This window comes from Lepidochelys olivacea (assembly GCF_965140295.1).
Source record: "Lepidochelys olivacea isolate rLepOli2 genome assembly, chromosome: 18".
In the NCBI taxonomy this organism is placed as follows: domain Eukaryota; kingdom Metazoa; phylum Chordata; order Testudines; family Cheloniidae; genus Lepidochelys; species Lepidochelys olivacea.
Window position 1 is genome coordinate 28420033 of NC_140428.1, and position 15650 is coordinate 28435682.

At 45.7% G+C, this 15650-nt stretch overlaps 1 protein-coding gene across 5 annotated transcripts in view; it reads right to left on the reverse strand.

The window, feature by feature from the left end:
* Window positions 1-15650, reverse strand: part of NPHP4 (nephrocystin 4) — a 100527-nt gene that overhangs the window by 16549 nt on the left and 68328 nt on the right. For 4 of the 5 annotated variants that reach the window (XM_084652086.1, XM_084652082.1, XM_084652084.1 and 1 more), the window contains exons 14-20: window positions 14567-14695; window positions 13801-13964; window positions 13358-13549; window positions 12438-12625; window positions 10622-10782; window positions 9361-9541; window positions 2203-2331 (exon numbers count right to left, since the gene is read on the reverse strand). In XM_084652086.1, the coding sequence (XP_084508212.1) occupies window positions 2203-2331; window positions 9361-9541; window positions 10622-10782; window positions 12438-12625; window positions 13358-13549; window positions 13801-13964; window positions 14567-14695 (1144 nt within the window). The remainder of the gene's footprint in view (window positions 1-2202; window positions 2332-9360; window positions 9542-10621; window positions 10783-12437; window positions 12626-13357; window positions 13550-13800; window positions 13965-14566; window positions 14696-15650) is intronic. The other variant, XM_084652085.1, reaches the window with a different exon arrangement.

The following is a 15650-nucleotide window of genomic DNA, read 5'->3' on the forward strand; positions in this document are numbered from 1 at the left end:
CTAGCTCAACTACCAGATGCGGGCTTGATGCAAGAATTCCTGTGCTTTGCAGGAGATCAGACTAGGAGATCATAATGGTCCCTTCTGGCTTTAAAATCTCAGATTCTTCTTCTTCCTGCATTACCTTTTTTAACACTTTGTGCAAAATGTCTAATTCAGTACTTCACATACCTCGTCATAGAATCATAGAAATGTAGGACTTGGATAAGTCATCTAGTCTAGTCCCCTGCACTGAGGCTGGACTGAGTATCATCTAGACCATCCCTGGTAGGTGTTTGTCTCACCTGTCCTGAAAAACCTCCAATGACAGAGATGCCATTAGCTCCCTAGGGAATTTGTTCCGGTGCTTAACTACCATGACAGTTGAAAAGATTTTTCCCTACATCTCTGTTGCTAAAATTTAAGCCCATTACTTCTTGTCCTGTCCTCGGTGGTTAAGGAGAACAATTTATTATTCACACTTTATAACAACATTTCATGTACTTGAATACTGTTATCATGTCCCCCCTTAGTCTTCCCTTCTCCAGACTAAATAAAGCCATTTTTTTCAGTCTTTGCTCATTGGTCAGACTCTCTAGACCTTTAGTCAGTTTTGTTGCTCTCCTCCAGACTTTCTCCAATTTGTCCACATCTTTCCTGCAGTGAAAACGCCCAGGTTGGGAATACAACAGTTGTAGAAATAGCTCACACATTAGCTTAGACATAGGGCACATCGGGACAACCTGTCCTGTTGACACTCATCAGAAAGTCCATTAAAAGCATATATAGATGCATAACAGTATTTCTGCACCCCCTATCTCCCCTGGAAATTCTGCATATGGGCAGCTCTCTTTCATTTCACACACCATCTGGAGCTCCTTTGGGAACAGGTGCTTAATTTGATAAAATATTTCAACGACTCTTAGTCAAGAAATATACCCAATTCCAGCTGCACAAACGCATCACGGATAGCACAGGGTAGAGAAAGTATCTGTGTGTGCCTGTGCTCTTGTGCACTCGCATCTCAGCACAGATGTGTGTTTAGTGAGCTGAGGAGGAGAATGTGGAAGATTAATGTCTCTCTCTAAGAGCCTGATTCTCATTTACACGATGGCGCAGACTCACTGATGCTGCGAGAGCAGTGTCAAGGGGCCTGAATGTAAACGACAAGCAGACCCGACGTGTTTGAAAGACGTTACATGCCAGGCACAAAGGCAGGGCTGGGTGAACTGCATGTTAAGCTCACCTGAACCTGGACATAATAAGGGGTTCCCATTTGCTGAATGCAACATACACCCCTTCATGGGAAGGAGTTAAATTTGGGTCCAAGACTCTTTGTCCAGGCCTACGTAAAGGCAAGCAGGCCTCAAAACTTCAATAATTACTTAAAGGAATATAATTTTCAACTTGAGCCCTCCCATCTCTAACTACATGGGCTATTGCTGCTCTCTGATGTAGGGGAGTTTAAATCACCGCAAGGCTGAAAATCAGCAGCCATCCCTCACCCTCAGCAGCTGCAGACTAACCGGACCGTAAAGTCTACTCACAGGACCCAGCTTCGCAGGCTCAGAGCTGCAGAGTAGAGCCGGATTTTCACAGAGCCAACCTCAGCAAACTCTTCGAGTCAATGATTCACAGGCCCCAGTTTCTCACCTCTTCAGATAGCCAGGTGAGACCCATACAAGTCTTTTTCTGACAACAGCTTCATTTCGAGCAGACAAGCAAGGGGAGAGGCTTCTCCCTTTGCTAAAGAATGGACTCATGATGCCACAGTGCCTGAGCAGCTAAGGATTTACCTCCTGGACCCAACTGTATCTGGGAACTGGAACGAATCGGGTGAAAAGCATCCCCTAATATTGGCTGATGAGAGAGTTCAGCAGAATCCGATTGTAGCTCAGCCTCTCAGTGGATGTTTGTCGGCACCGGCTGAGCAAACATCAGGTTCTGAACATTCACAGCCCAGGGGAACTATTTAGGCAGCAGCCATACGGGTAGATAGTTTGGGGAACAAAATCCTCAATAACCCACCAGCAGATGGACCACTTCATGCTGATAGAACATATGCTTGTAACATGCTATTGTGGGAGAAAGAGGAAACACCGAGTCCAGGGACCCGGTGCACACGGCACTTGTGTCTTTGAGCAATTGTCGCCTTTGGTAATTTTAATAGCACAAAGGAGAAAAACTATTGCCAGACAATAGCTAGGAGCCGGCGGGACCTACCCCCAGGAGTATTGAGAGAGAACAGGCTGCCTCCGTGGAAGCTGCTGGTCCCATCATGCGAAGAGACAATGCGAGAGCGCGGGGGTGGCAAGGAGTTTGATTTCTTCAGCCTCTGCTCACATAGGTGACCTGCAACAGAAACACAGAGCTGGTGAAGGTCGGGCAGGTAGGCCTCAGCCACGCCCAGAAAAAAAGCCCTTTGCTATGGGGATCTGCCTCACTAGTATGGAGTTGGAATGACCCCAGCCCAACAATGATCCCCATCCGCGACAGGAGAGAGGCGCTTCTTAAGTTGGACCCTAAAGGTAGCATTTTCTGAAATGCTCTGTTGGCCTAACTTTGCTTCCATTAAAGCCAATGGGAGTGTTCACCATGGCTGCAATATTCACAATAGTACCTAGCACTTATCTAGAACTCAACAGCAGTAGATCTGAAAGCACTTTACAAAGAAGGGAAGGATCATTCTCCCCATTCTACAGATGGGGAAACTGAGGCACAGAAAGGTTAAAGTGACTTGCTGATGGTCACCCAGTATGCCAGTGGTAGAGTTGGGAATAGAACCCCGGTCTCCTCATCCTGTGCCCTGGCCACTAAGCCACTGAGCACCCACAAGAAGACCTTTGTTTTTAATAACAGTTCAGTGCTCAAGAAGGTGCCAGATGGACATCCCTGGATCCCAATGCCTTCTGTTTATCTCCAGCAGAGACAGCAGCATTGCAAGGTTCACCCACACACAGGGTTAATGTGCTTCAGCCCTGCCCTGGAGGGGCCACCTCTTGGAGCCAGGAGAGTTCTGTCTGCACGGTCCACACTCTATCCGTATTGCTAGCCAGGGGCCAGTTCGTGTCAGTAGGGACAATGGAGCCTGACTGAGACCACTCTCTCATTTCACAGTCCACCAACAGATGGCATTTATTATAATACAGCACATTGTTCCTCCCATGGGCACCTGCTGCCAGTTGCTTCATGTCACTGCAGGACACGGATACCAGATCACAACATGCAGTAAAAAAAATTCCCTGCTGCTATCAACTGGAAAAATTTCAGTGAAATCAAGAATTTGGCCCAATGTATTTAACTTCTATCACAACGATAGCCCAAAACTAACCAGTTCTCTGGCAAGAGAATAAGAGCAACCACTTTTAAAAAGTAATTGTTCTAGCTAATTCCATTTCTCAAAGTTCTGTGTTTAAAGTTCACTTTCCCTTCTCGTGCTAGGTATTTTTCTTTTCCCTTTGTCAACTCTTGACAAACTTCAGGCTGGTTCCTTTCACAGAACCAGAACAAATAATCATACGAATAAATCGACATCCCCCAGAGCAATGTTAATAAACTCTCCATCTGCACCAAGACACGTGACTGAGCCCAGAGAGAGCTGTGTTTACAGCCCGGCACCTGGCAGTTATGGGTTAGGATATTACACATATTGATCTAGCACCCCGACCTGAGCAGGTAGCCCATATAATTTAAATGCAGACACTTCAGGGCTTCCCCTTGTCAGAACGAATTTGTACTCATTTTCCTGTGGTATCTGAGCAGAACACAGCATATGCTTTATGACCCTGAAACATAATAGTGGATTTCTGCAGTCATTTAAGAGGACTCTGGTTCATTTATTACTATTAATCATGTTGATTACAGTAGTGCCTAATGACCAACGAAGAGTAGGGCCGACTGTGTTAGGTGCTGTACAAAAACAGAGTAGCCAACAGTCCTGCCTCGAACCGCTGACAATCGAAATAAAGAAGACGGATGCAGGGTGGGGGAGGGGGAGAACAGAACAGCAGAATGAACTATGAGATGGCTGCAGACAGTCTGGAGGTGCCCCAGTTGAGTTAAGTAGTTAGGAGGTGATCAGCTGAATGGTAAGGAAAGGGAAGGGAGCTGGGACTTTAAGAGGGGTGAGTGGGGCAGGCTTGGGGAGAAGAGAGAGGGATAGGCAGGTGTGGAGTGGAAGCAACACTGGGGAAGGGGAATGGGGAAGGTTGGAGCAAACAGACAATCAACACAGGGCACAGTAGGTCCGACAGAGCTGTAGGAAGTCCCCTGAATGGCTCCGGCTGCTTCTGCAGCTGCTCTGACCAACTGGAGCCTCTCTCTGCACCTTGGGTACTTCCTTACACATCAGGCTGCAAACTGGGACAGCGTCACGGACTATCCAAAACATCTTCCTTCTAACCCAGGGAAGGGTATCCAAGGAGGTACTGTTAGGCGCTTTACAGATGAATATCTTTGATTCTTAGTCTACAGGAGCCATCACAGAACCTCACTACAGCCACTGCGAAACCTGCACTCTCTACTGGTGTAATGAAGTTCAGATTTAAGGAGTTGAGGCATCATGTATCTACAGAAAGAGATTTGCTTCCCCAAACCCACACTCTGCTGCATTTTAAAGTCAATTTGCCCACGACTGAAGTAGACAGACATATTTCTTCTGATTTTGTAACAGCCTCTCATAGAATCATAGTCTTTAAGGTCAGAAAGGACCATTATGATCGTCTAGTCTGACCTCCTGCACAACGCAGGCCATGGAATCTCACCCACCCACTCCTGTAACAAACCCCTAACTTATGTCTGAGCTATTGAAGTCCTCAAATCGTGGTTTAAAGACTCTCATGAACTTTGCCAAAGTTTTTCAGGTTTCAAAAGCACCACTGAAAAACGAACGTTTCCGCCTGCTAAACCTTTTATCACTCCAGCTTGCTTCTCAGATGAAGTAAAGGCAATCTGGAATTTGTGAATGTTGTTATGAGGAATAGAAATTATCAGATGAACTGATTGGCTGACAAGACTTGCACTGATAGGCCAAAAACAACACTAAACATTTTGGTAAGACAAGGTCAAGTCTGGGAGACTTAAAACATGGTCTTGCTTTCTGAGTGAAATTTGCACTCCCCAGTGGTTGCCACTGTAGAAAATACATACTGTGGCCATGCCAACATGGCCACAAGAAAATGTGCCTGTTAGAGAAAAGTTCTATAGATTTTAATAGCAAATGATAACTTTTCTCTGGGTCTTTTGGACCTGGCTATGCATTTAATAGAAAATTAGATCCCTGCTATAGAATTCTGCAGGATGGTTTAAAAAGAAGTCAGCAGTAACAAATAGATTCATGTCCCTGTTACATTTTATAGATTTTAGGGTGACTGCTGTAGGACCCTGTTAGTTTCATCACGATTACATTTTTAGGATCTTTCCCATTAGGGACAGGATAACTGTTCCCATTAACTAATGGTTTAGACATTGTGTTGGATTTTTACTATGGGTCTTTGCAGTATGTAAGTGACATATTTTCTTTATTGCTACCACTGAAAATACATATCTTAACAGAGACAATAGCTGTCCAGAGTCCCTGGAGCTAGGGTGAGGGGCTTTCATTACCCACAAGAAACCCAAATACTCCCTGGCATTTGCTTGTATCACTGGCAAAGTTTATTATTCCAATGTCTCTTCCTTCCACATACTAGCTATTATATCAAGTGAAGAAAGACTAGCCCTAACACTGATCTGTTTACTGTCTTGTCACCTCTCTATGCTGTTGTAATTACATCCATATATAGGCTATCTCAGACTGCACAGGATGAAGCTGTAAAGTTGTCTGTGGATTCACCTAACCGACAAATGCACTCTGTCCTTCAGATAAAAGCTCCATAACTGTGGAGAATTTGGGAGACATTTGGCTGCAGCACCTGACATTGTTTTTCAATATTTAGGGCTGGATTCCAGCGGGCCCTGTACAAGTGTCTAGGGGTGGGCCCGAAGTGCATTCTCCTCCCCACGCCCCTGAGCCTGGGCACACCCTTTCTGGGGAGCAGAGGAATTGCACCCAGCTGGGGCAGCTCCAAAGCGATGGGGTAAAGACCGGACCATGCCAGAGCCCCCAACATGCAGAGAAAGTGCACCCTGCATGCTTGCAAGAGATGGCAGAGCTGCTGATTCAGGGCATGCCTCCCCACTGCAAGCTGGGAAGAATCCTGGCACAACGAAAAGCCAAGTGTTAAAACTGCACAACCCTTAACATTTGAGCTGTGATGTCATCTGCGATGAGACTATCCACCTTAGAGTTTGTAGGAGGGTCTTCTGTAAACACAGGGGGTGACGTATGGTTGCAGTGTGTGATTAACTGTCAGAAGACAGGATACCAGCTAAATGGACCATTGGTCTGACCCAGTCTGGCCGTTTTGATGTCTTAGGACCTACAAAATATAGGTATTAAGGTGACTGGCACGATGCAAAATACAACAGCTAGATACAGCTTTGGAATGGAAGGACATTCTGGCAGTTATATGTGTACCCTTTTTTCATGTGTACAACTCCTGCAAATGCGCCGTTAGCAGAAGCAGCTCAAGCTGTTTAGGCAGCTGAGAATATTAACCCGGACAGTGAGAACATTAACATTAACCACCAGGGCACGCGCCCCGAAGCTCTCACAATGTTACGGACAGTGTCAGTGCAACTCTGCCTCAGCCAGCTCTGCTGAGAACGCTGCCCCTGGGCTTACAGGAGTTCACACGTTCTCCCAGTGGAAACCTGCAACCCTATGGAGCTCGTCTCTGAGAGGTATTTAAAATTACCTTGCTGATCATTTCTACCGCACCAAAAATCAGAAAAATATCATGCTATAAAGATGCCATTTAACTCCATTCACAGCTAATCCCTCCTAGCACTTCAGTGTGAATGGCAAGGGGAGGATTAGCCAGAAGCTTCTTTTCCTGCAGCTTAAAGGTTTACGGTCACTTAAAAAAAAAAATCACTTTGATGGAAAATGTTACGAGTAACAGCCAAGATTACTGAAACTGAAGGAGATTTAAGACCTCTTTTCCAGTCTGTTTACTGTGCACATGACAGCACTTCCTGCTCAGTCAGTATTGCTGAGGCTCCTGGATGGTCAGTTTCCCCGTATTGTTTGTGTGGGTCTTTCACACAGCAACCAGGGGGAAGAGCATTTTAAAAAAACAGGAAAATGAGAAAATTGGCAATGGGAGCCGGGGTAGGGGCAGTATCTGAAATTGCTTTGAACTCACTTTCTGAAACGGATTAGATTTCAAACGGACGATGTAGTACGGAGCAGAAATGGGTGTAGCAGGCAAAGACTGGAATGCAAATGCCCTTATTTGGCTACGTTTAGCCCCATTTCTCTGCCCCTCAATGCCATCCAGTTTACACAACGGGCCTGCTGTTCAACGCTTCGAGCCCCAGTATTATGAGGGATTTTAAAAACCAGACTAATATTATTTTGAAATCAAACACAATTTGCCAGAGAAATCAGAGTGACGGCTGTACTGATATAGTACGGTGGGTGTTTCGTTGTTGTTTTGCTAGTATTTGTCCTTTCTTAATCAGTTGCCTTTGCTGGGTTTGCACTGAACTGTTCTCTGGGTTATGAATCTCGGACTCTCCTTCCTCAGAGCTTATCACACTCTTGCAGGCAAAGTGTGAAAATGACAATTTAAGAGATCATATAATGGAGCTAATCTTTCTTCTGAAGATAAGATTTTAAAACCTGGAGTCACTGCACGTTTATAAGATGGTGAATTAAATATATATAAAAAGTACCTAATAAATTCTAGGAAACAGTGTTCTTACAAGTTTGGTTTTCTTATAGGTACAGCTTTGTGCATCTTGTCTGTTTCTCCCATGTTTCGGAGTTATTTTGCTAGCACCTAATTGAGTGTCGCTGTTTCCATATTGTCTGTTTCAAAGCTGCCTTAGCTTGTACATTTGTAAACAAGCAGGCAGAAAACTCAAAACAGAACTAATGAGCTGTGCATTTCCTCCTCTTTCTGAAGCCTGGTGTTATTACTTATTGTAGGCGGAGGGTGGGTACAGGATAATCGGAGACGGGCATTTAGAACCTGTTGATTTTTCTCAAGCAACTGAAAAATCTCTGAACAGCCCAAGCCCAGAGCTCTGCTGGGTCTCAAGAAAGCATTTTCTTCCCTCAGATGCACAGGAACCTGTAGGTCCAGATCCATCGCTCCAATGGCATCATGGGGGTGCTTTTCATTTTGCCAGCATGAAACAATTTTGGGAATACTGTGAAGAGTTACAGCCATCTTTAGTGCAGAACCCACTGGTGGCAGTGGGCAGAGGCAGTTCTGATGCAGCGTAGCCTTGATGTGACTCTCACAGGCTTCCAAAGAAGGGAGAGAGCAGTCTGCCCTCGGGGACAGAAACAGGTGCAGAGGGATGGCTGATTGAGGGCATTACAAAAGGCACTCACAGAAGCATTGAAATTAGACAAACTTCTAGCACCACCATCAAATTATCCCCAGCTCCCATTTCATGGCTGGTGAACAAACACAACACAACTCAGAAATGCTGAGAGTCGGCTAATGGAAACTCTGGACACCCAATCTGTCCCTCGGGTTGCAATGTCAGGATCCTCCCTTGTGTGTGACAGGTTTCAGAGGAGCAGCCGTGTTAGTCTGTATCTGCAGAAAGGAGGACTTGCGGCACCTTAGAGACGAACCAATTTATTTGAGTATGTGAGGCTCCTAAGCTTTGCAGGCTTCATACAAGCTCAGGAGCTTAGCTTCAGCACTGAAGGCCAGTAGGGTAACGCTTCTGATGGTGACTAGCATGGAGATCACCTTTCAGTAGACCTTTAACTAACAAGCTGCTGGATGTCTGGAACCATGCTGAGCAACCGTATTGCTGGAAAAGGCGCATGGAGCAGAAAGCTGGCCACTGCACTGGGCTCTGCTCCTGGCGCAAATCTGATTTTCAGAGGTGCTTGTCACCTGTACGTCCTATTGACTCTCACTCAACACCTCTGAAAACTCAGCACCTCAGTAGCCCCAGCTGTACAGCGGGGACAGCATGGCTTTCCTACCTTAGCACCTGCATAGCGCTTTTCAACTGTATCAAATCAGCGTGCAAAGTATTATTGCATCCTGGTGCAGGTAAAAGCATCTCTGTTTTGGGAGGTGATCGATCTGTGAAGATGGAGGGGGGAAGGTAACAGATCAGCCACCAAAGAGATTCCCAGCGATGCCCCAGAATGGTGCTGGAACTGCAATGATGAAGACAACCAGCAGAGTTAAGTGTCTAATGAGCATGCTGAAGAATACATAAGAAATCTTGAGTTACTTTCTGAAAGAAACAAATTTTCATCAGAAAACACGGTGAATCAGCCAAAATAACAGGGATTCTTACCAACGTTGGCCAAACTCAGGTGAAGTCGGCCTTTCACAACAACGTAGACTCCTATGGGCTTCACAGTGCCGTGTCTGAGAACGTCCCCACTCGTTACTGTTGCGTCCTGCTCGTATTCGGTTGTCATCACCTCCAGCTCATGATGGACCTGAACTGCTGTCCGACCCTGGCGAAGCAAGTGCTGTGGGGCAAGAGGAACATATCCTGAAGCCAAAAAAATGTGTGTAGCTGTTACTGTCAGGAGGCATTGTCCAGAGTGGTACACTGTCCAGGAGAGACCATTGAGAGACTCAGGCAAGAATCAGAGAAACTTCCATAGGAGACGTAAATTGCTGTACAATTAAACCTGATAATGAAACCCCCCCATCCTCACCACACACACTGGCCATAGCACAATCGTTGCCTAGAAATGGAGATGATTATTCTGGCCATTTGGACAGAAGGCCATTAGCACTGGTAACTGCATTCAGGAGTGAGGGGAGGGAAGTGGCACCTGATGGACTGGATGCCTTAGGCAACTCAGAGCAGGATACAAACCTTTCACCGCTAGGTCACTGAGCTGAATCCAGACAGCGTAGCAGCGAACAGCAATTCTCACTCCCTCGGGGCTGTTTGGTGGCCTGTTCGCAGGGAATTAGGGAGTCTCAGACCATTTCCCAGGGCACAAGTGTCTACACCACAAACCACCTCCTGCCTTTTGGCACTGGTTTTCCCTCTTTGTTGGCAACCTCGGTGGAGAAGCAGAGGAGTCAAGGGGCACAGGGACTGGCCTGACCTTGCAGTGCGGGTGGTGGTTCTCCAGAACAAGAATGAGGCACCCTGGCGGGCCAAAGTAACATGTGCTGCTCCTGCCCAGAGTGAGCTTCTCCTGTGAATCAGCGGAGACTGTTTGTTCTCACGCCCGCGCAGGCCCTCCAGCGGCACAAGGAACCTCAGAGCACAACATTTTTTCTAAAGGTCTTTTTACACACTCCGACAAAACGTTCAGATTTTAACAACAAAGAAATTAATGCACATTTGTAAGAAACTTCCTGAACTTACCCTACCCAGTAGCCATTCCTGCCAGCTGCAGCCGGGTTACTATTTTAATACCTCCTTGTAGAGCAACAGAGCCTAGAGCAATTCCCCATTCTGTTTGGTGCTGTACAAACACAACCAAAGAAGGTCCCTTCCCCAGAGTTCTTATACTTCGTAAGTAGAGATTCTGGGCTTTTTCTCCATTATCAGCAGCTATGGACTTAGTATGGGAAAAGTTTCATACCTTCAGCTTAACTGCAGCAGATCCAATGAGGAGCAAAGAATCTCCATCCCAAATATCAATCTGTAGGTTATGGTCAGCTATATAACGTATAAACCAGCGTTGTTCTCCTGGCTTCAGGAAACCAGGATCCACCATATACTTTAGCTGCAACCCTGGAGATCCTGCAGGAAAAAGAGTGTATTCCTGACAAAGTAAATTAACCCTCCATGGCTTCTCAGGAGATTCATTGTTATCAAAGGAACCCCTGTGGCTCCCAGAACCAGTACAGCTGTCTCTGAGAACCTCACAATCTTTACTGTATTTATCCCCACTACACCCTTTGTGAGGCAGGGCAGGGCAGGGCCATTATCCCCATTTTATAGATGGGGAACTAAGGCATAGAGTGACTGTGATATGCCCAAGGTCACAGAGGAAGTCTGCAGGCACAGCAGGAATTGAACCTATATCTGCCAAGTCACACACGAGCACCCTAGCCACTGGATCAGCTTTCCTCTTGATAGCTGTAATTTCATTCTCATAAACATATGGCTCAAACCATTTATGAACTCCCTGAATCAGTCACTTTTAAATTCGTTGGGATTGACATCCACCCACAAAAAATTAAGTTTATGTGGATTTTCCTTATTAATTTTCATTAACTATTGCACATGGGGAAGGAACTTTACAAACTAAAAATGCTCTGTAGGAGGTGGGACATTAGTTTTGCATCTCTTGGGACAAAAATTTAATAAGACATTAAAAAAAACATTTTGCTAAGAGAATCCGATTACATTACTACAGGCTGGTTGCTTAGATGTGTTGTGTCTCCCTCTACATCTGCTTAGCTATCACTGGAGTCAGCAGTCTACACTTCTGAATCGTGTCACTGACACGTATTGATGTTTTGCCTTATGGCTTGACATTTTGAACACTTTTAATTATATGGTGTATAAACTAATGGAAACTTGATATTATAGCAGATACTAGTCCATTACCTTGACTTGGAGCTAAGCCTAAATCTGATTGACAAAAATCCCATTTGAACTATTAAAAACTGTAATTTAAGTCTCCCAATGGATTTTCCTCTTTACTATAATATACTAGCCAAGCAAGAAAAACAATTTTGCTGATACACTGCAAGAAAGGCTTAAAGCATTGGCACGTTTCAGTATTCATTTTTAAACCCTAGAGCAAGGCCCAGTTGATTGGAAGAATTTAGCACCCGAAGAATAGAGCTAGAAGGCTTGTGGTCCATCTGATCTAGCATCCCATCTCCAACAGGCAGACACTTCAGAGGAAGGTGCAAGAAACCCCATAGTAAGCAATTGAAGAACGACTGGGCCATAGGGAGGTTTTCCTCCTAGCCCCAATCAGTTAACATGGAGATTTATACCCCTTATAAATCTATATCCTCTCTGCTGTAACTGTGGTTTTCCATATACTTGTCTAGTCCAGTTTTGAATTCTGCTAAACTCTTGGATTAAATGATTTGTTGAGGCAATGAGTTCCACAAGTTAGTTACGCATTGTATATAAAAAGGTTTCCTTGTATCTGTTTTAAATTTGCTGCCTTTTAATTTCATTGAGTAGCCCCTTGACCCAGGATGATGACAAAGGGTAAATCAGAGTGCCTTTTGTACCATCTCTACCCTGTTTATTATTTCATAAAGCTCTGCCAGGTCTCCCTTCAAACTGCACAGACTCTGGAGTATTTGGACATCTCATATAACTCCCAAACAATTGGCTACATCCTCCAGGACTTCCTCAGAGGACATACCATCTGGCAAGTGCTGAAACATTCCTCCTTCTTCAAAAACCCTTCCTCCACTAGTGCTTACCGCTCTTGAGGGTTCCGTCTTTGTTGATCTGGAATAAGGTATGGGAAGATGCATCTGAACTGGCTGTCCCAGACCGGTCCATCTTCACCAGCTGCAATCGTGGTGTTGTGACCGGTGGGAAACGGTAAAACTGGAAGGTGAAATACATAGTCTTTGGCCATGTTGTCCCCATGCCATCCTGTGGGATCCTTGACCAAAAAACATCTCTGGATTAACTCCTCTTGTTACAGACCCAACAATTGGTATGTGCTTTGCAAGTGCTTGAGAACCATTGGAGAAGCAGAAGAACTGGGGAAGATCCATGATATTAAGTGTATTCAAACTGGTTTGGGAGGCTTCCTTTGAAGCCATCGTGACAGGAAGGACAAGGTTTGGGTTTTTTTGCTTTCAATAAACTGGTAGTACAGGTGACTTCTGCTCTTTGGTACAGAGTTCCCAGCTTCCAGACCAGGTGGGAATGGTATTTTACTTTCAGAATTACAGTGCCCTGTAGTCAGTGGTAAATAGACAAATGTTCCATAATCAAGATAAAACCACCATTGCAGAAAAACCTTTCCAAGTGAAGCTTTCCTGTCTGTAAATAAGGAGTTACTCAGTAATTAATTTTACATTACAATCTGGCTAATGTGAACAAAAAAATTAATTTGGAACGGGCTCAGTGTATAAAACAACATCTAAAATGGAATGTTCATTGTCTCACAGGCACTTCTGGTGCTTTTGTTACCATGGCAGTTGCTCACACATGCCTCAGCCAAGCAATGTGAAAGTCCTAAGGAAGGGGCACAGGAGATGGATACAAGGCCCTTTCAGAATCATCAAGCCAAAGAGCAGCACGCAGATCAGTAATGGAAGTGGATGCTATTGCAAGAGGAGACGTGAATCCAACCTGAAAATGGGGCAGTGGGATTTCAGGGCATTACCTGGTGAAGGCAAGGAACTGCAAAATGATTTCATTGCTTTGCAAGAAGTCAGCTTCTTCCCTTTGAGGGTTGAAGTCCACAGGGTCTGCGGGGTCCACAACTTCTGCTGGTTCCTTGTTACAATCCAGGATTTCCGGAAAGCCAGCAGCATGCAAGCGAGATAGAGAGGCCCGAGTGAGGACAGTGCTAGAGCTGAAAGAGAAATGGCTTTGAGTTTCCTGGGACCCAGACGCCATTGGAATCCTGACCCTTTCTGCCAGGTCCCTCCTGGACGGGGTTCTGTGTGAGTCAGAAGCATTTAGGGACATCTACCGTAAGAGGCAGGATGACGGGTGCGGGACTGTTGAACTTCACTGAACTCCACCCCCCTGGGCTAGCATTACTGAGGCAGCAATTCACCCATTCCCACTCCAGCTACCATTAAGCCTGCCTTAGAGCCTCACCTTCCAGTCTGTGCTCCCATGGCAACAATCGGCGCGTGCACGGGAGTGAATGGCAGCTCCTGCAGCTCGTCACCTGCAGAGGAATCCAGGATCAAGTAGCTGGGGCTGAGGTCAGCCTCCAGGTGCGTTATGCCACGGCTGCTGCCTCCGTATGGGAGCTCCTGCTGACAAACAAGGGCGCCCCCATGAAACGGACTGTCCCCATATGGGTGGCGATAGAACGCAGCGAGGGGCAGGGCTCGGCAGGGCACGCTGAAGGAGCTGCCCGGGCTCCTGCTTGTCTTCCTCGCAGGGCAGTCTGGGGGTAACAGATGCAGTGCAGGCAAACAGTTCCCCATCTGTTCTCAGCAGAAGTGTTGTCATCACAGTCCTGCTCAGCTGAGCCGATGAGCAGCGCCTTTCCTATCTCATATACGTTCTAATGCACAGATCACCGGGCAGGGCACAAGCAATGGGGGATGGGCAGAACCCAGGAGTCCTCCCTCCCAGCACAGCACCTGATGCAGCCTCTCCGTAAAGGAAAGTGCTCCTGAGCAGACAGGGTTCATGCATTCTCACAAACCTGGCTTTTCTACATTTTGAATTCAGATTTCCCACATTTATTTTTGGCTGCAATGACCACAGGAATGAGTGAACCTGGCCTAGTATGTACTGTATAGCTCTGTGGGAAGGGACACACTCCAAACACATGTGGGTAGGAATATCCCTCTCTGCAAGGGCTAGCCAATGCAGGGGCCACCACATAAACCCAACTAGGAATCCTTACTGCACGTTCACGTCGGCGCATCCCAGGGGAGAGGAGGACTGGAGAGCCAGTTTGCCGTTGCAACGGGGGTTTGGATGAGTGGCTTACAGGAGGAGAATGGGGTGATGCAGACAACTGGGATATCGACAACTGAAAAGAAAATTATGATAATTAAGATGATGGTATTAACTCTACTAATGAGGCTGCTGAAGGAGGAACTGCCAAGGTGCAATCTGGGCTGTGGAAAATCTTGTTGGATTAGGAGGGCCAGAAACTCCAAGATATGTTGGCAGTTTATTTTAAATGATCTGTGCAAATTTAAATGGACAGGAACGACCGAACTGAGCTACCCCTCTGTGGTTCAGATATGCAGCACAGCTCGGGCACTTATGGGTGCTGGACATGCCTGAACTACGTTTTGTAATTCAGCTGTTGATGCTGCAGCGTGCTGTGTGTGGTTTCGCAGAAAAACCCACACACGTTTGGCGAGATGCAGTCGTCTCACAATGCACGCTTGTGAAGTATTAAATTTAATCAAAAATATCACTGTGTAAAGATCTCTGTAACAAGAAGGAAAAACAACAAAAAGGCTTTCAGTGTTTGTGCTTAAATCCTGAGAACTATCCATGCAAAAATTATATGTCATTGTCAATACACTTCCACTGTGCTATAGAGCAAAAGCCTGCAAATCTGATCTGCTGCAAATGACCCCCTTAACAAATAAAAAGTCCAGGGCCTGAGAACAGCTCAGAGATTTCTGCCCAGCAAATTATATGTAGACTCTGGTTTGCTGCTTCTGGGGACATGGATTATAGCAGGAAATTGTTGTAGTTTGGTCACAAAGACCCGGGAAAGTGATGCTAGTGGGATATCGGCATAACTCAGCGAGCTGGATCACGCTATATGAAAATAACTATTTTCAAGGAAATGCTGCTGGGTGGCTAAACCTCTCCTTCTACTTTATACACTAATCATGTCTGTGTGTGGACATTTCACACTTTACTACCAAATTAGGCAGGTTCTCTACAACAGTATTTTTCAGGGCCTTATTGATGGGAAAAAATTTGACCTGAAACAAACAAACAAACCAACCCATAGAAGAATT